The sequence below is a fragment of the Gigantopelta aegis genome, unplaced genomic scaffold (assembly GCF_016097555.1).
Source record: "Gigantopelta aegis isolate Gae_Host unplaced genomic scaffold, Gae_host_genome ctg5059_pilon_pilon:::debris, whole genome shotgun sequence".
Classification (NCBI taxonomy): Eukaryota; Metazoa; Mollusca; class Gastropoda; order Neomphalida; family Peltospiridae; genus Gigantopelta; species Gigantopelta aegis.
Window position 1 is genome coordinate 1 of NW_024534192.1, and position 20,000 is coordinate 20,000.

Sequence of the window (20,000 nt, forward strand, 5' to 3'; positions counted from 1 at the left end):
CAGAAAAGCATTAATACAAAAGTAATTTTCCCATTAACCTGAGTTTTTCAGTAATAGCTGAAATACTATCTGTCTGTCTATCTGTCTATCTGTCTATCTGTCTATCTATCTATCTATCTATCTATCTATCTATCTATCTGTCCATTTGTCTTAATTAGTCACCGATATTATTTCCTAAATCGTTTATTTCAAAAATGTAAAATAAACCTGTCAATAATATTTGACATTCGTAAAAACAAATTGTGACAAATTGAACACATTCCCATTGTAATTGTTTTATACCTGTACAGTCGGTTCCTCTGTATTTATTCTCACACTCTCCTCCACAAGACCCGTCAACATGATTACAGCTCGCTGGTTTATTCAGACAATGTCTCTTGTTACATTTAAATACACAACCTGGACCATATGAACTCTCGTCACATTCTAAACAAAAATATATAAAAGATAAAAACTAAAAAAATTTTAAAATGCACGTCAATTATGTTTACATTTACCGGAATTGTTTGTCTTTTAACCACAGTATTGCCATCAATATCCGAATAACACTGGAAAGATACCTGGGTAACCGTTGGCAATGGATTCAGTTTGAATGATCGATGGACTATGTTTACTAGTTTATTTTCAGGAAAATAAACCTTTCTCTGACAGAATAAAATCGGAAACATGGTGTATAAAGCACTAAATGGAATTTCCCACGAATATATTACATTGCTTCTAACACCAATAACTGAAACAATTACAAACTTCAATTATCCAGGTCTCACACTGAGCTATATATAAAGTCCGTCAGTTACTCAGGTGTACAGATATGGAATACAATTTCCTTGATATTAGTCAGCACACGTCAGTTGCGAGCTTCAAACACAATCTGACACAAAATCTTAGGAAGATATACTTGGCAGAGCAGTTGTTTTTGTTTCTTTGTTGTTTTAATTTCGATATGTTTAGTGTGTCTTATGTTAATAATGCGTAACTAACAAGTATATGTCAAATAAAAAAGTTGTAGAATTGGTTATACTTTCTAGGCTTGGAATTGTTTCATGGGTATCTCTAGTCAGTTTGTTTGCAAGCATTCATTGCAGTAGTATAGTACTAAATATATATGTAATTGTTTTGTCACCAGTGTGTCAATGTATTGCTGAGAGCCCGGCGGAAGATTAGCTTGTGTTAAACTTGTCACCCTCATTAATTAAAATTATTGTTATTTAAATAGAAAAGTAATTTAATTTGGCTAGATGTGCGCTACTGAGGCGTTAACGAAATGAATTACTTAGAAAAAAAATAATAACCTCACTTTAATGGACATTATAACCTCAATAATATAAATATCCTTCGGTGCAACATGATGCGATGATTGGTAGGTTCATCGGTAACCTTGGACCATGATGCAACATGGTTACTCACTGTTTACAATAAATGCCGTCAACACTTGTTCCGAGTATATTTGGATTATGTGGTCAACTAAAATGATTAATAGGTGCAAAGGTTTCACTTACTCTTAATGCAATTTGCATTCGTCCAACCTGGCTGACAGCCATCTTGACAAACCCCATGTTGAACATCACAGCTTGAGTTGTCTCCCTTACAGTGACGTTTATTACAGCTGAACAAGCAGTTAGATCCGAACGTGTTGTCTCGACATTCTGTAGATACAGAAACCGTGATCACGTCATTTGTAATAGGCGTTTAATCATAGTGGAAAGTGAAATAATGAAATTCTCTGCTGAGGTTTACATGTTGGTTTTGTCTATTGGAAATGCTTGAATACTTGCATGTGAATATGACATTAATTCGATGATGATGCGGTAAATTATGCGTTAATAAAAATAAAAATTGATGTTAAAATTAGTATTAACTTTAGGTCTCGAATGAAATGTTTTAGTTAGTGACAGTTGGTAATTATTTATCGACGGATATAAGAAGGGGCCGTTTAATAATTATGTAATCCTCAAATGTTATAACAATTGCATGGCACATACTAGTGATACAATCTGGTAACTACCAGTAGATCTAACAGTATTGCGTGAGCCCCTGCGTGTGCTGTAACCTCACCGTGGTGCAGGGGTGTAACATTCTCTTTGAGAATGGCCAATACAGCACAAAATTGAAGTTTTGAGTAATATTCAGTATCCGTAAAATTCTGTGATATTTGTGTTTTTGCACAGTTCTTTACACTGTTTTTGAATTTTTATATTGATGTTGATCATCACTTTATTTATTTGCATTACCATAGTTTGACACCCAATAGCCGATGTATTTTTCGTGCTGGAGTGTCGTTAAACATTCATTCATTCATTCATTCTTTTTGCATTGCGTGAGCTCCCATGTCCAGTTGACATTACATCTACAAATAACAATTTAAATACTGACCAATTACACTTCGCCTTTCATACGTTATTCGGGAGGATACACATTCCAAAAATATCGGGCGAGTCTATTTATGCAATAGGTGAACTTGTTGGTCTATTTCAACATTGAAAAAACAGGGGAAAAAGTGCAGTAATAAACTCTGGATTGTATACTAGTATAATTCCAATCTCTAAAAATCCCTTTATTATAAACCCTTGGATTGGTCAAATTCGTATCACGTGATGATAAAAACTGGCATTCATAGCACCATGAATCTCAGTTTAGCACTATTTTTGGCTATATAGCCGGAACTACTTTATGAATTATGTCAACAAAGGAATCCCCGAGGAATTTCCTTGAGATTCTATTTTTAGACATCAAACAGTAATCGTCTGCTGTCAAACTTGTAAACATCTAAAAATCTTCACATATAAATTATACCATACAAAATAGGTCGCTTCAGACATTTTTATTAAAGGTTAAAAGTTATTGAAATTACTTACGTTACATGTTTATAGTGAATTCAAAATCCCACATTTAAAAATCTATTTTGTCGATCCAAAAAAAGTGTATAATTCCAATGGAATTTGGTCTTTTACAAAAGCGATTTCAAAAACAAAATTCAGTCAGTTCATGCCAACCATTAGCAGTAACGCGCATTCAACGGCATTGTAGTATGACGTACACAACACATAGCCACTGCGATCCAATCTTTAAAGGACTCGGGTTTTGAAACTAGGCATATCATGTACATGTCGGGACACAGGAACGAAGCTTCAATTCGAAGCTACAACAGAGAATGTTCCACTTTCCAAAAACGAAACATCAGCATGGCACTGTCAAATGTCACGAATACTTGTGTCGCACCACTTGAAGTCACACATGCCAAAACCATCCTGTGTTGCCACTTCCACAATTACAAGGCCAGTAAACACAGAAACTCGCGACACACCTGTTTCATCCATTTCCGGAAACATTGAAACCACTTTCTCCATGTCAAATCTATCAACACATGGAATTTTCACGCACTCAAACATTTTATAACTGTAATTTCAACGTCGTAATTGGTAAATCTGGACAGTAATAAAAAAATGGCGCCCATCCACAGTTCGTAGTTAAATATTCATACACCAACCGCTTCACATATAAATATACCATACAAAATAGATCGCTTCAGACATTTTTATTACAGGTTAAAAGTTATTAAAATTACTTACGTTATATGTTTCTAGTGAATTCAAAATGTTTCTAGTTGGTATTGATATTTAATACAAAAAATTAATATGAATTGTATTAATGATTGTAACATTGTCATTCTCTCATTCGGCTATTGACGAAAAAAGCCGAAACCACCATAGGGATTCCGCTAATGTTGAGTATGAATTTCGTGTTAATAAAATAGTAAATAGTTGGAAAATAGAGTTCACTTTTTATTTTAAAGAGGTTTACATTAATGACATGGTTATGTGTTTGGAATTATAAGAATTGAAGTTGAATATTTTTGAGTTTCATGCTAGTATGAAACGCAAAACCGCTTTACACACTTTAGTATGAATGGCGTAGCGCTAACGCGCTAACGCGCTACGCCATTCATACAGTGTGTAAAGCGGTTTTGCGTTTCATACTAGCATGAAACTCAAAACATTTCACGTTCAATTCTTAAATAAACAGATTTTATGGCTATACCATAACGTTTTTTTTTTTTCGTCTTCAATCAAATTTTATATAAAGTTTTATATTGAAATTAGTTTCCGGCATACTTCGTAATTCACCGGAATCTCCGCATAATCCCGAATGTTTTCAAATTCTTTTCAAATCACTGGCATCGTTTTGCAAGTAAGGTTTTGATTGGTCGAATGAAAGGTCAGCTGGACATGAGCTTCAACGGGCTGCTGTAATAGTGGAGCTAATTTTAATTAGATTGTATTAAAATGTAATACATAAAAAAAACCCACAAAACCAAAACACCCCACACCCGAGGAACAACAACAAACACAGACACCCGACCAAAAAACAAACAAAAAACCCACACAAAAACCCACACCAAGAAAACCCCTCATAAATCAGGCTTATAATATGAAACATTATATCAGTGGGCCTAAACCTATGACCTGACCTGATAAAAAGATTGATTACGACAGTGAGTACGAAATGGATAGAGAAGAGTTTTCGGAAGAGGCTTGAAAAAGGCGGGATTTCCCTGTCTCGTTGAACGACGTGGTAGAGGCTGTGGCGGAGGTTGTGGCGAAGGTCGAGGCCGAAGTGGAGCTATTGGTTAATGAGGTGAAGAAGATGAAACTGGAGAAGATGAAGGCAAATCTCCTTCATCCAGAGATAACATGTCTTGATTCTCACTAGGATCAGTTTCTGTGCTTTCAGCCTCTGGGGCATTAAGCATGTGTTCGTCAACACCAGAAACTTCACCCTCTGTCTCAACAAGATGCTGATCGTCATCAGTAACCTGCGAGGCAAACGTAATTTCTCCAACAGCAACTTCTGGGATGGATATAAGACCATCATCTGCTGTGGAAAATATCATATCAAGATCCTCTATCTCAGACTGTGTTTTCTCCAAAGCTTGTTTCTCTGGTGTATCATTTGAATGAAGCGGTTTCCTCCTGGGTTTCGGCTTAGGCTTTTCTTTCTCATCAGGAAGAAGGGATCCTATTGGAAGAAGATGATTTCGATGTAAGGTCCTTCTCCTTCCCTCACCATCTTTCCTCTGTACAACGAACACCGGGATATCCTTGTTCGGCTGTGAAAGGATGAGGTATGGAAACTCTTCCCATCGATCTGCAAGTTTATACTTACCATCGAAAGCCAATGTCTTGACTAAGACACGATCACCTTCCTCTAAGGTTGCACCCCTAACCTTCAGGTCATAGCCAGTCTTTTGTCGCTGTTGAGCTAACTTCGATGCTTTTGATGCAAATTCACAGGAATGTTTAATTTTCTCCTTTAAAGATTTGACATATGTCAGCAGTGATTCATTACCCTTGTTCAATTCAATTCCAAAGGCAAGATCAATGGGCAATCGGGGCTCTCGTCCGAACATTAAAAAGAATGGTGAATATCCAGTTGAATCATGCCTGATGCAGTTATAGGCATGAACTAGAGGTCCAAGATATGTTTTCCAGTCCTTTTTCTGATCAGGATTAAGAGTTCCAAGCATATCAAGCAATGTACGATTAAATCTCTCGCACATGCCATTACCCGGGGTAGTTCTTGATTTGTCCATTCCCAAAATTATGCAAAGTTCTTTCAACAAACGACTTTCAAAGTTTGCCCCCTGATCATTATGTATTCGTAGGGAAATACCATAGTGTATCACAAAGTTGTTGTAGAAGGCCTCTGCTGTAGTCTTTGCTATCATATTTCTAGTAGGTATAGCTTGCGCGTACCTGGTGAAATGATCAGTGATTATTAAAATATGTTGATAACCTCCCTTTGAGGTTTCCAAAGTAAGGAAGTCCATACAAATGAACTCCAGGGGTTGAGTGGTGGTGATATTAATAAGTGGAGCACGAACATTAGCTAATGGTTTCCGCCTTACACACCGGTTACAGTTTTTAATCCATTTCTCTACATTAGTTGACATGCCTGGCCAATAGAATCTATCACGAAGAAGTGACACAGTCCTGTGACGACCAGGATGCCCAACATCGTTGTGTAAACCATGAAGAACATCGTGTACATATTTAGATGGCAAAACAAGTTGATGTCGAACCTGACCATCGATCTTCACCTGACGATGCAAAATACCTCTTACAAAAACAAAACTATCAAAAGCTCTGAAAAAGGAATTATTCAATGGGGTAGAAGTAAAATCTTGTCGACGAGTTTTCTTCTTCCTTCGTACAAGCTCCATCCATGTATCAGCAGCTTGGGCTTTCCTCCAGTCTCTGTCAGACATTCCACTGATGTTCTGTCCTTTACCCAGAACAGAATCGACCACTTCTGCAGAAGTGCACAAAACTTCTACAAAAGGCTGAGCATACAAAACACCACATACAGCTCTAACTGTATCTGCTGGTATTTCTGTATGTTCTAATAAACCAGGTAGTCTGGATAAAGAATCAGCATCTGCATTATTTAAGCCAGGTCGGTAAAAGATGTTGAAATCATATGCTGCAAGTGCTGCTAGCCATCGGTGACCCGTGACATCCAACTTTGCCGATGTGAGTACATATGTCAGTGGGTTGTTATCTGTCAGTACAGTAAACTTGTTTCCATACAGGTATTCATGATATTTCTCACTTATAGCCCATTTTAGAGCAAGAAATTCCAACCGATGAGCAGAATAATTGGCTTCAGACTTGCTGAGACTTCTACTGGCATAGCTAATGACACGCTTCATCCCGTCATTTTCTTGATAAAGCACAGCACCAAGACCGTGTGAGCTTGCATCAATGTGCAATTCAAACGGTTTACTGTAATCAGGATACCCGAGAATGGGAGGCGAAGATAAGATTTATTTCAGTCGTTGAAAAGCTACCTCTTGACTGGGTCCCCATGTCTAAGGTTTGCTGAGTTCGTTCTTCTTGGATTGTGGCTTGGTGTGAGGCAATAAGGATGTCAAAGGTCTAGCTACCTTTGCAAAATCCTTAACAAATTTTCTATAATATCCAGCGAAACCCAAAAATTGCCTAACCTCATTAGGGTTAGTGGGCTTTGGCCAAATGATAATCTTCTCAACTTTGTCAGGATCTGCTTCTATCCCAGCCTCAGAAATTACATGTCCAAGAAAATTTATCTTGTTCTTGAAAAAGGAACACTTCTCTGCTGTCAACTTCAAACCTGATTCTCAAACTCGCTGAAATACTTGTGACAAACGATCAAAATGTTCATCATAAGTTTTGGAAAATATTAAAATATCATCTAAATAAATCAAACATGACTTGAGATGAAGTCCCTCAAAGGTATTATTCATCAACCGTTGGTATGTTGCCGGACTGTTGGATAACCCAAAGGGCATACAATTGTATTCGTAAAGTCCTAAAGGTCCAACAGTAAATGCAGTTCTTTCCTTATGGGTTTCTTCAATTTCAACCTGGTGGTATCCACTCTTCATGTCTAAAGTGGAAAAATAGTTTGCACCCGAAAAAGTATCAAACATCTCCTCAATTCTGGGTAGAGAGTAAGAATCTTTAACGGTTTTCGAATTCAGCTGTCTGTAATCTACACACATCCTGAGTTTACCATTTTTCTTGCGAGCTAATACCACGTTTGAAGACCAAGGAGAATGAGAATGTCTAATGATACCACCGGCCAACAATTGTTGTAAATGATCCTTGACCTCCTGGTACATTGCGGGTGGTATACGTCTATGTCGCTGCTTAAAAGGTGTTTCCTCTTCTAAATCAATTCGATGGTGTATCGCTGTGGTATGACCTACATCTAGATCACCAGTTGAGAAAATATCTGAAAAAGATGAAATGACCTGTTTTCCCTGTTCTAATTCTTCTGGTAATAAACAACAATCTCCAAAATTCAACATATCTGAAACAGAAACCTCCTTTGAAGTTGTTGTCTCCTTCATCTCATGAATATCTTCAATTTCAACAGCTTGTATTTCACAAAGAATGGCACGTGAGGGAACTGATATTGCACGAGTTGTCACATTAGAAATGTGAATGTCTAACTCAAACAATTATTTTTATTGTCATACTGGTAGCTGAATAAATTTGGAGCGATGTCTAAGTCATCAGGAATAACAGAACCCTTGGTTGGTGCAGTCATAGCCCAAGTACATCTACAAGGAAGAGGTTTATCAACAACACCACGTAGCGTGATTTTACTGTTGGCAGAAATCACCACTCTGTTACATTCTGCACTCTTCACCTTACCATGAATAAAATGGTTTCTCTCCAATTCCTTTTGCTGTAATGTTAAACATCTAAAAGACAGATACCAAGGGGTATGGAGATTAGCTTTTTGTAGAAATCTGTTACCATATGTTTTCTTGCATTGGTTCATAAAATGAGAGAGAATGTTAGTACCAAGAAGTACTGGGACAGAAGAATTGTACTGACTATTTGGTACAACTAACAAAATGTCAAGCAAAGGAGAGGAAATACTCCCTGTCCCTTGCAGTTCAACTTCAATATACCCATGGTAAGGTAAAAGCTTACCATCGGCACATTCAACTTTTAAAATAGTATCAAGAGATTTGAGAGGTGTATGAGAAAAATGCTTGTTATAAAAACCTTCAGAAATTGTTGAAACTGTAGAACCAGTATCTAACAGAGCTTTAGTAGAAATACCATTGACAAGTATAGAACTTTCATTTGGATCACCAACCATCTCTGTTATTTGCTGGTTTTGAAAAATGGGCTTGTGTCCATGTGTACCTATGGTTTGCCCCTCGCCATAGGCGGTCTCCAGTTTAAAGGTTTACCCGTCTGGTGGGGTAATTTAACCCTACATCCCTTCTTTATGTGCCCTGGCTAACCACAACGAAAACAGACCGGTTCATTACTCTGAAAAGAAAATGATGCAGAATTCCACTTTGGAACAGATTTAATATCCGCCTGATGCCTTGTTTTGGACTCATTGACTGTCTGACGCTGCTTCAGAGAACTCAACTCTGCTGACATCTGCTTGAGTATACCTCTAATTTCCTGAATATCGGAATTCTCTTGAGAGACCGCTGATTCACTTCTTTTCTTTCTCTGTTGTAATTCTTCTTCTACTTGTCTTATAACTTTAATAAAATCTTCAAACGTGTCATCCTTTTCAATCTTGTGTCCTGATAAATCTTTTAGTTCAGGTCGAAGCCCTGTCCAAAACATATTACGTAACATTGCTTTAGTTTCATATTGGTTCACTTTCCCTGTAGCAACAGCCTTGCACAAAATATCTTCAAGCCGGCATGCCCAATCAGCTACACTTTCATCGTCACTTTGTTTAGCTGTGTAAAAGGTAGCCATAATAGCATGACCCACTTTTACTTCTCCAAAAACACTATGAAGTTTCTCTATTAGTATTTCAATAGGCGCATTTTTATCTATATGCATTGCAACGCGAGCAGCTTTACCACGAAGCGAACGCCTAATAGCTTCAGACAGGACAGATGTACCATGAATGTTAATCAAACATTCCAATTCATATTTCCACTGATCAACATCACCTTTCCCGTCACCTGAGAAGGTGGCTGTGTTAAAGTCAGTGACGAAGGCAGAGTAGACTGTAAAGGCGAATATTTGGTAGCTCCTTCATCTTCCTTTTTGACAGCTCATTTAGTAAACTGAGTCATCCAGCTAATCAAATCTTCAAGAGTATCAGCCTTAGGCTGGACATGTAACTGTCTAAATGAAGAAATTAACTGCAACTCTTCTGCACTTAATTCTGGTATTTCAGGATCAGACATGGTTGAAGGTAAGTATATACTGTAATACTATCTTTATAAGTCACAGAAGATATTAAGGTAAGAATATAACAACTACACACAAAAGCAAGTTCAAAATACTAAATGTTTCCCTTGAACTACCAACAAGACAATTTAGCTAATACAGGAACATCTCTAAAATTGAAACAATAAATATTTAAAACATCATTCAATTCACAATGTTACAAACCTGAAAAATAATTTGAATGAATATCTTGTGTATTTTATTGATGTTCAGGAATATTGCAGAAATAAGTCATAAATCCTGGAAAGGAAAGCATTTACGTTACTAATAATTTGTAACTACATGTGTGCAATATGTTAGTTTTGTATAAAGAAACATGTGCAGGTAAGTCATAACTAAGTAAAAGTAGGATTTAGATCTGAGTAGGGAAATACTTTAAAAAAAAACAAAAAAAACAATGCATGGCTATTTGTATTCACTAGTTAAACCATAACATATAATTTTTGTTTCCAAAATTATGGAACTATGACATAATAATATAGGTACAACCTGACTAATATCTAAGATCACATTAAAGTTCAAGTCACATTATTGACAATAGCCAACACATGATAATATAAAAAAAACAGTCTTCAAAAACAAATACAAGGTATTCAACTTCAGGTATTGGGTCTTTCTATCACAGGTAAGTGAAAACAGTTGAAATAAGTAAATTAAATTAAATAATTAAATAGATTCACACAGTTGAAGGTACTCAATTCAAAATTTGTATCGTTACATCACATTTTCTGTAATCCAGATCACAAAGGAAACAACTTGAAGAAAAATATGTCCACAGAAGAAAAAGAAAAATAATAAAATAAATAAATCTGTTTGTTATTTGTTTTCTGAGGAATAAATGTGTGGGGTTGTTTTGTTTTTTTAATTTTTTGATTAATTATAACATACACATTTTATTTCTGTCACCTTGAAAGATACAATCTGTGCAAATATGTGTAATTTTCATTAGCAAAATCTATGTGGAAATTTTTTAAAAGAAGGTAAATTAACAGTTTATTACGCTCTAAAGTGTAGATTACAAGATTAAAAAATATTTGTGTAACTTCAAAACTTTCCGACTTACACTTATTTTCGTGTTTTAAAAATCAAAAAAGCGAAACTGCCCAAAAAAGGCCAGACTTAACATTAGAAATCCCAATTCCTCCGGAAGTAAACAACGGATCAGTTCAGTGCTATAACACTTTTATATAGATAGGCAGCAGAAATTAAATCTAGAATTTCAAGAGTTTTTACTTGTAGATTTCATAGAAACTGACATACAATACGAAATTCGCGATAGCAGCAAGGGATATTTTATATGCACCATCCCACAGACAGGGTAGTATATACCACGGCCTTTGATATACCAGTCGTGGTGCACTGGCTAGAACGAAAAATAGCCCAACGGGGCCACCGACGGGGATCGATCCCAAACCAACCACGCATCAAGCAAGCGCTTTACCACTGGACTACGAAATTCGCGATAGAGGCCAATACACATAACCTATGAACACAATTTTTTAATACGATCAATTGTCTCTGGTGGGTCTAAATTATTACCACATTTCAGCTATATGGACCTAGAACGGTTTTTATAACATGACAAAACAGACGGCTGAACAATTGTTTTGATAAAAAAATGTCACATAATTCACGATAGAGGCCAATACACATAACGCATACACACATTTTGTTTTAATACGATCAATCCCCCGATGCACCAAATTAAACACCAAATTTCAGGAAAATCGGCCCATAACCTTTGTCAGAAAATGATAAAACAGAGAGCTTAAAAAACAAGTCCCAGCAAAAATAATAGCCTTGGCTTGGGAACCTAATAATAATAATAGCAGCTAAAACAATAGGTTCTCCAGACAACTCGTAAGGCTGAGCGACGGCGATCTGCAGTAACATATTCCCAGTCTGGAGCTCCACGCGGTAATACCCCCGTCACACCAGAGCTACGTTGCCACTGAGCTCCCGCTGCGACCAAAAAATGTGGAAAGCGCGGGCAAAGTGCAGTAGAATCTCAAAGAACGTGTTGGGAACGTACTGGACGCTATCTAGAACGTGAGAGGGTCCCCATGAGCGCCAGACTTCCGCGCTTGTTTTGAGCAGCCTTAAAACAAGCGCGGAGGTCTGGCGCTCTGGCCCAAAGCGCACTGGGAGCATAACCGGAACTACCTGCGCGCAACATGAGCGCAATGCAATCTATCTGAGCGTGTCGACAGCGTAGCAAGACCGAGTTGGTATCGCCGTCTGCCCAATCTGCGACTGAAGTACGTCAGAAGTAGGACCGCTGTGCGCTTGTTCACGCTTACACTGCGTCCACAGGGGGCTTCCAGTGTGACTATGTCGCTCCTGGTGCGTCCATGGCGTTCTTACAAAGCTTGCTGTAGGTTCAAAGAGCGTTTACAGTGCGTTTATAGTGCGTTCTGACTTTGACATGCGATCTGGTCACGCGCGCACACACAAATGGTATAAATACAACCTCATCATCAGTGTCACCTCCTCTTCACCATGGCTGCAGACTGTCAGAAGTTGCTAATAATTGGACAACAGATAGCACATGTCCAGCAACAACAGGCACATAATGATGTGGCTGCTCTGAACATCATCAGAAGAAGGCGAAGAAGGAGGGCAAGGCCGAGGAGATGCTGGGTCCGACCATGGCTAGGTGAGAGGAGAAGAAGTCAGTTTGGCCACTACGACCGCCTGATGCCCGAGTTAAGGCATGAAGATCCTGCATCCTACTTCAACTTCCTGAGAGTAGCACCAGAAATGTTTGATGAGCTCTTTGCCAGACTTGGTCCACGATGCACGAAGCAAGATACCAACTATAGGAAGGCTATCGAACCAGGGATGAAGATTGCAAAGACTTTGCGCCATCTGGCATCTGGTGAGAAGTATTCCGGCCTGAAGTTTGACTTCAGAATTCCATCGAATACCATGTCTGTCATAGTAAAGGAAGTCTTGCCCATCTCAGTGGCCTTATCTGCCCACATCTTGTCTTTCTTGGCCTTGTCCTTGTAGCTGTTCAACGTTTTGTTATACAGCAGCTGGTGCTCGGCCAACCATTCTGCCATGGATTCCTCCTCGTCTGTGGACAGATTGGTCGTCTTCTTCACCTTCTTTGCCTTAGGTGATGGACTTTTGGAGGATGCTGGAGATGATTTACATGAAGGCTGATCAGGAAGGTCAGACTGGGTGCTGGCTGCAGGGCTTGCAGACCTGGAAGGAATCTCAGACTCAGGTGTGGGGGGTGGTTCAGGCTGTGAACACGACCTAGTCGACCCTCGACCCCTGCCTCGACCTCTCTGCACTGGAGCCTTGCTGCCCTTAGCCTTTGGCATGGTTATGTGAGAGATGATGCTTCTAATCGTAGCGGCTACAACTGGACTGATCTCCTGAGGTCGAGCTCGCTGTATTTATAGGCGGAGCGCGAGCGTGGTCCAAACGTAGGAGAACGTAGTGGCAACCTAGTGAGAGCGCAGTGAGATCGTAGTGAGATCGCAGTGAGACCTGGTCGCAGCGAAATCGCATAGAGCGTAGTGGTAGCGCAGTGACAGCGCGCCAATAATCAAACTGGAAACATATAGGATCGCAGTGAGAGCGTAGTGAGAGCGCAGTAAGCGAGTCAAGAGCGTACTGTGTACTACCTGCCTAATACATTTCACACATTTCTGTCAGTTTTCCACGATCACTCTGCGCTTTTCATGAAAATTGCAACGCAGTGAGGTCGCCGTGGGCTCACACTCCGGTGTGATGGGGGTATAAGACGTGTTTGTTTCGCTTGTGCACACTGTACGTGCTTTCGTGTGCTCGACTTGGGGGTCCTTCATTTCGTTGTGTTTGTCAGCGAAATGAAGTTTTCTACTGGGATGTATGCGGCCATTGGAACTGATTGAATGCTGAAACGCTTCTCGTTTCGACAGCCTGCACAACCAGGTTGGATTCTTTGTTAGCGAGATTCCTTGCCTCCACGTCATTTCTCCGTCTGACTGTCGACTGGGGATTTTTCGTGACTCGTATGACGGCCATCTGCAGAACGCCACGGTTGTTCGCGTTTAGTCTCTACATATCCGAGCCTGTCCTAGCAGCACTGGCAGATTGACCGCCCCACTCTAAGAAGAAATAGGAAGCGGGGTCGGCCCCTACTACTCTTTTTCTAGACTTTACCTTGCTTTATAGTGATACCATCTCGTATCCTCCGGAGTCGGGCCCGTCCGCACCACTATACCAAACCATGACGACTGGACTATACCCTAGTCTGATACTCTCTCTCGTTTCAGACGGATCCGGCTTCTCTAGATCTGTATTTCAGCACAGCACTACACCTTCAACGTCTATCGACTGTCAATCTAGGGGTTTTCTTAACGGGATGCAACCCATCTCGTCCCTTTAAGCTGTGCACCCAAACGGCCTTAACGAGGTCACTCGCGTGAACATATCAATCGGACTTTAAACTTTTAGACCTGCGTTCAAAATTTTATGTCGAAATTACTTCTTTTTTAAAAATATTATTAAATAGTCCGATCCTCTCTTCTTTCTCTTATTTAATTTTGGACTGTCCTTCTAGCTTAAATGCTCTTTCATTGTTTCCTATAAATAAGTCGCTTCTTAAAAAAAACAAATTATATAAATATTCGGCCGAACAGTCAATTCTTTTTATTTTTGGCTTGTAACATTTTTCTTTGTTTCATTTATTCTATTAACTTTTTTACTAATTGCTATTTTCAAAATTCTGCCGATTTCCCCCCCCCCCCCCTCCATCACGAGTCAGGCCACCGATCTTATCGGAGGTCGGACTCGGGATGGGCGTGTTCGAAACCCTAGTGGTATATGGGCACGTTAAACTAGTTATCATCATCATCATCATGCAGTAACAAGGCTCATATGTTTCAACATTCCTGACATGACGCGTGTTTCACCACTTGACTACACGCTAACCAGGGGCGTATCGTATTAAAAAGTTGCTTGGTCACAAGCTGACTTAATACAATTTTGTATTTAGCATGGAAGAAAAATAGCTGCGCCTATTATATACAATAGCCGGCACACTTTTCTATTGTATTAATTAAATATACCAATGTACATTAAATATCGTTGAATATGCCTACCAGGCCAAACGTCTTGCTTAACCTTTTCATTAAACCACTAAATCAATATATATATTGATCTTTTGACACTATATAAATCGTAGTCATGGTTTGTGTTCGTATTTTTTAATATACGTAATTTATTTAATGAATTATTTAACTGTATATACACTTTTACAGCACTTAGCTTTGTAAAAACATATGTATACGACCATAGTGACCAGAATCACACTCTAAAAATATGCAAGTCAGCACTCATAAATCACTGTCCAAAATGGTGTTCGGAAAAATTAAGCATAGTAGTAACTGTTAAAAATTACAGTTGGTCTACTGATAGTATAGTGGCTGAGCTATCGGACTTAAGGGTGATAGGTACTGCGTTCGCATCTCTTTACCAGTGTCCCAGTTTCAAATTCCTCCCGTATTCAAGTTACTCCCCGGTAATTTGAACCTAGTTTCAGATTACCGATGTTTGTTTGAACCTAGTTTCAGATTACCGGGGGTTGTTTAAACCTAGGTTCAGATTACCCCCGGGGTAGTTTGAACCTAGTTTCAAGCTACCCCCCTTAGTTTCAAACGACCCCCCGGGGGTAGCCTGAAACTGAAGGGTAACTTGCACATATATGGTAGTTTCAAATTACCCCAAGTTTCGGATTAACCCATTTAATATCTCAAACTAGACGGCGATTCATGAACGTGTTGTGAATTACACTAATTTTGCATAGTGATATTTCCTGGGGAGCAAAATGGTGAGTGACTGAATCAATGTTTAACGTCCGTGTATATACACAGACGACGTGATGTCGACGCATGAAGGGGCTATACGTAAAATATAATAGAACATACATATTATGTATTATAGTTTATATCTGAACTTAGGTAGTAGTATACAAGAAACAGAGATTATTACATTTGCGGGTGTGTCATACTGATTGTACGAAACGAGTGACAGATTTCTTTGTATGAAATCTGTCACGAGTTTCGTAAAATCAGTATGACACACCCGCTCGTGTAATAATTTCTTTATTATCCATATAAAATGTTTCATATCAAATTACGTCGATTACCCATATATAATATGGGACTTATTTACTGGTTGTTGGGTGGGGGTACTTTGAAACTACGAGGGGGGGGGGGGGGGGGTAACCTGAACCGGGGTGTAATTTGAACCTATTACACCGGTTCCTACTAACAACTAATCACAACTAATCACTAACCACTGTCATGGGCCCAGTTCCACTAACGAATCGTAGCTAAGGTTAAGTGTAGTTTTACAACTGGCACCGTAAACGTTACAGCCTTTCCACAAAGAAAACTTACGTTGGCCTTTAACAATTAAAATCTTCTTTACGAAGAAGTACGAATTAGTTAAATAATAAATTGGTTAGCGACGTTTCAGAATATCTTGGATGTATGTATTGGTATGGGACATCCATGAAGCAACTTTGTCAGTGTATTCGCTAAGCAATAATTGCCGAATGCATAAGACATGATACTTATCTCCCGTATCTTCGTGAGGGTCGTATGGCCGAGAATGTTTTTCATCGAACGCCGAGTTTCATAAAAAAAAAAAAACCCACCGCTAACTCACGATGTTTTTTCCTCCACTGACATTCATTTGATAAATGTTATTCTGACACTGGTCATCGCATAATGTCCACAAATCAATAAGTATTAATTAAATTTATTTTTGAAACTTCATTCACCTGTACAGCTCGAGACAAAATTTCACTAAATAATACTAATACTAATAATACTAAAACAAATGTTTTTCAGCCCTATATAAAGTGTGTGTTTATTGATCAGAAATTTGGGCTAGTGCTTTATTTTAGTATGCTAGTGAAATGTACAAACCCACTAGCCCTGTGGCTAGTGACTTTAAAAAAAAAAAATAGACATACCCAGTAAACGGCATTTCGTATATATTTAATTAGATCCATTTTTACACCAAAAATTAGTATCCTTCTTAGAAAATGATCAAATCATCATCTAACTGCCATTTGACAGCTACGTTAGTGGCTTACAACTACCTCGTGCCTATTGTAAATTTTCACAGTAATTTACCACAATAGTAAGCTACGCCGCGTCGAGGAACGGGCTGGCGTCCGTAGAAAGAAATTAAGGTCCCGATGGTAGGTATTTACAACGATAGTAGGGCTAAACTCACTTCGTGGAACAGGTCCCTGGACAATCAGCTTAAATAGCTGAGGTGTGTGGACAGCGTGCTTGAACCTTAATTGGATAGAAGCATGAACATAATTAATAAACAAACAAACACACGGTTGGTCTTACCCTTTGTACAATCTAGTTCCTTCCATCCTGCTGTACATCCATTATCACATCGTCCAGTCGTTTTGTTACACGATGATTTACCACGTGATTCATCACAGTTTCTGCTGGAACAAGGTTTTTCACACAGAGGACCATAGTGATCAGAATCACACTCTGAAAATGTTGAACTACAAAATTAATGAGTTGTTGCATAGTGTTTCTACACTTAGCAGTATATTTTACATGGAAGTACTCAAGGCCATTCAGCGTATTTAGAACAAACGGAATGCATCGACATAAATCATAACTGGCTGATGGAAAGGACATCAAATAGATAAATTGAAGTTGATAAAACTGGTTCCAATTTAATGAATCCTAAACTGGTTCTTATCATCAACACTTGTTATTTTAGTCATCATCCTCAATATGAATATTTTTTTTACTAATGGCTTCCAGCGCACACACAAAAGTATACATATCTTACACATAACAATCTATATATTTATTTACATTTATGTCTATCGTAACCAACTATAAATTTATTTACATTTATGTCTATCATGTTTGGTTCCGATTGCAAAAGTAGATTTTCTGAGTGATCCCATATGGCAATATATTCTTCATATTTATTATTATTACATTTGTTTCGGAATATATGACTTGTAGATATTATTTTAATGTCCTCAAAATAAAGGTTTTTAAAAATAAATTTCGAATGATATATTAAGAATTGTTTTGCTAAAATGACAATAATATTTATTATAATTACGTCACCAACACTCGTATAGTTTCGGAATAACAGTCGATGATATCAAGAAATGATGTTCTAATTATCTGGATAATTGTATTGATCATTTAATTTTGCAGACCAATGTCTGTCTCTGCCCGTCTGTCTGTCTGTTTCTCTCTCTCTCTCTCTCTCTCTCTCTCTCTCTCTCTCTCTCTCTCTCTCTCTCTCTCTCTCTCTCTCTCTCTCTTTTGCTTTAACTTTTAACTTGAAATTGCTTCATATATATAAAAAAAAATACAGTAAACAAATTAATTTGCATGTCATAATTGTTGCTAGGAGGCAGTATGTAGCACAATGGTAAAGTGCTCGTATAGTATGCGGTCGCTCTGGGATCGATCGAAACAAACTTTAATTTTTGTTACAACAAGTGTTAGTCTTCGGTTAAGATAACTGATTTGTAGGTTATGAGTTTTACCATACCACTGCACGTCTGTCCTGTCCAGTTTTGTTGACATCCTCCAGTACATTCTCCAGTTACGTAGTTACACGATCCATTCAGACAGTGACAGAACGAGGTACAGTCATCACCGAACGTTCCAGTAGCACATACTAAACAAAACATTTAAGAAATAAATTCCAGATTATGTGTCGTTCTAAACAGTAAAACGTGTCCTTAGATTAGGTAGTGAGAAATTATTTATCGATGACATTAATGACAGTGGGACATTGCTTCGTTTTCATATGTAGAGTGTTTTTACGTATTTCAACACGTATTTATGATTGTTCAATTCACGCATACACGGACGCGGACACGGGTCACGTATAAATGGATGGCTAGCTTGATGCTATAAAGTGACTCTACTGGCAATAATTAGTAAAAATGTAGAGCTCTGCTGTCTCATACTGAGTGTTCGTTGTTTTAATCTGCTTGGTGGATGTTGATTTGTTTTCTGTTACATTTGGAGCCGACGTAGAAACTTGGTATATTCTAAGCACAAGAATACAGATATAACCCAGTAAGGTCACGCAACAGTTCAACTCTTGTCCCAAGGCTCCTGGAAGTATTAATCGTTGATGAAACGTGATGTTACTAGGTGATTTGACACTTACTTGAAATTGACCTTTTCAACACTACATAATAAATAATTAAATAAATAAATAAATAAATAAATGTTTTACGTCCCAACAAGAAAAAATACACCAACTATTGAAATGAATATTGAACTGAGTATTGTAATTTCAGGAACAAATATCGAAATTAACAACAGTACAAAGGCCACTTAACGGCACTGCATATATATGTTTATATATATTTATTTTAGGTTGTACTATATCAAATAAAATCCCATAGGCAACCATGTTAACGTTTGTGTTTAAAAACACTATATGCACTACATCAACCAAAATATGACGACAAGCCCTACCTCAAAGTAGTAAGTGAAGAAAATGGTATCGTTCATGGATCATTGTCGGTATAACCAGTTGTTTTTACAACGCCCCTAGATTCGCTCAAAATTTGAGTACTTGGTTTTACAGGTACCCAATACATGTTTCAAGCACAAGGCTACTTGGCACAGTGGCACTAGATGAAATAAAATTGTATAAATGTTTTCCCCATATAAAACTAATTTTGTTTACAACCAACACACTAACATGTATGACCAATCACAGGACTTGTAGTGTCAACGTCTCTATACTGTAAAGTCGAGAGTGAACATTGTATTACTTCTTATCACGTCATATTCAAATAGATCCCACCTTAAGCAAATATTTTGTTTCTGGTGCATTTGAATTATGGCTTCCTTATATAAAATATTATTTTGACGGGATGTTTAAAATAACATTAAATAACAAACATTGAATAATGAAACTTCATAAACATTTTAAAATGTACGAACTGGGAAAAAGCTAAAACCCAGTATTGAACGAGATTACTGTTAATTTAGTGACTATTACTCTTGGAACTGTAGATAACACGAAAGGCAATATTCCGGGAAACTGAACCTAATCACAAGTCATCGTTCGGTGATGTATTAGATGTTTATTGCGTAAGACCCCAAACTCTGTTAGTGCCCATTTAATTAATTCATTGCGGTTTTAACCAGCAACTCACTTGATGGCATGCGACCCACATATTCCCATTTTCATCCAATCCAA

The 20,000-nt window shown here is 38.0% G+C and overlaps 1 protein-coding gene across 1 annotated transcript in view; it reads right to left on the bottom strand.

The window, feature by feature from the left end:
- Positions 1-282: 282 nt before the first annotated feature.
- The window catches only part of LOC121366236 (multiple epidermal growth factor-like domains protein 11), a gene marked incomplete at its 3' end in the record, with an annotated part of 20,648 nt that continues 930 nt past the window's right edge, over positions 283-20,000 (bottom strand). Inside the window, exons 2-5 of the mRNA XM_041490757.1 lie at positions 18,324-18,452; positions 17,135-17,287; positions 1,500-1,646; positions 283-426 (exon numbers count right to left, since the gene is read on the bottom strand). Coding sequence (XP_041346691.1) covers positions 283-426; positions 1,500-1,646; positions 17,135-17,287; positions 18,324-18,452 — 573 coding nt within the window. The remainder of the gene's footprint in view (positions 427-1,499; positions 1,647-17,134; positions 17,288-18,323; positions 18,453-20,000) is intronic.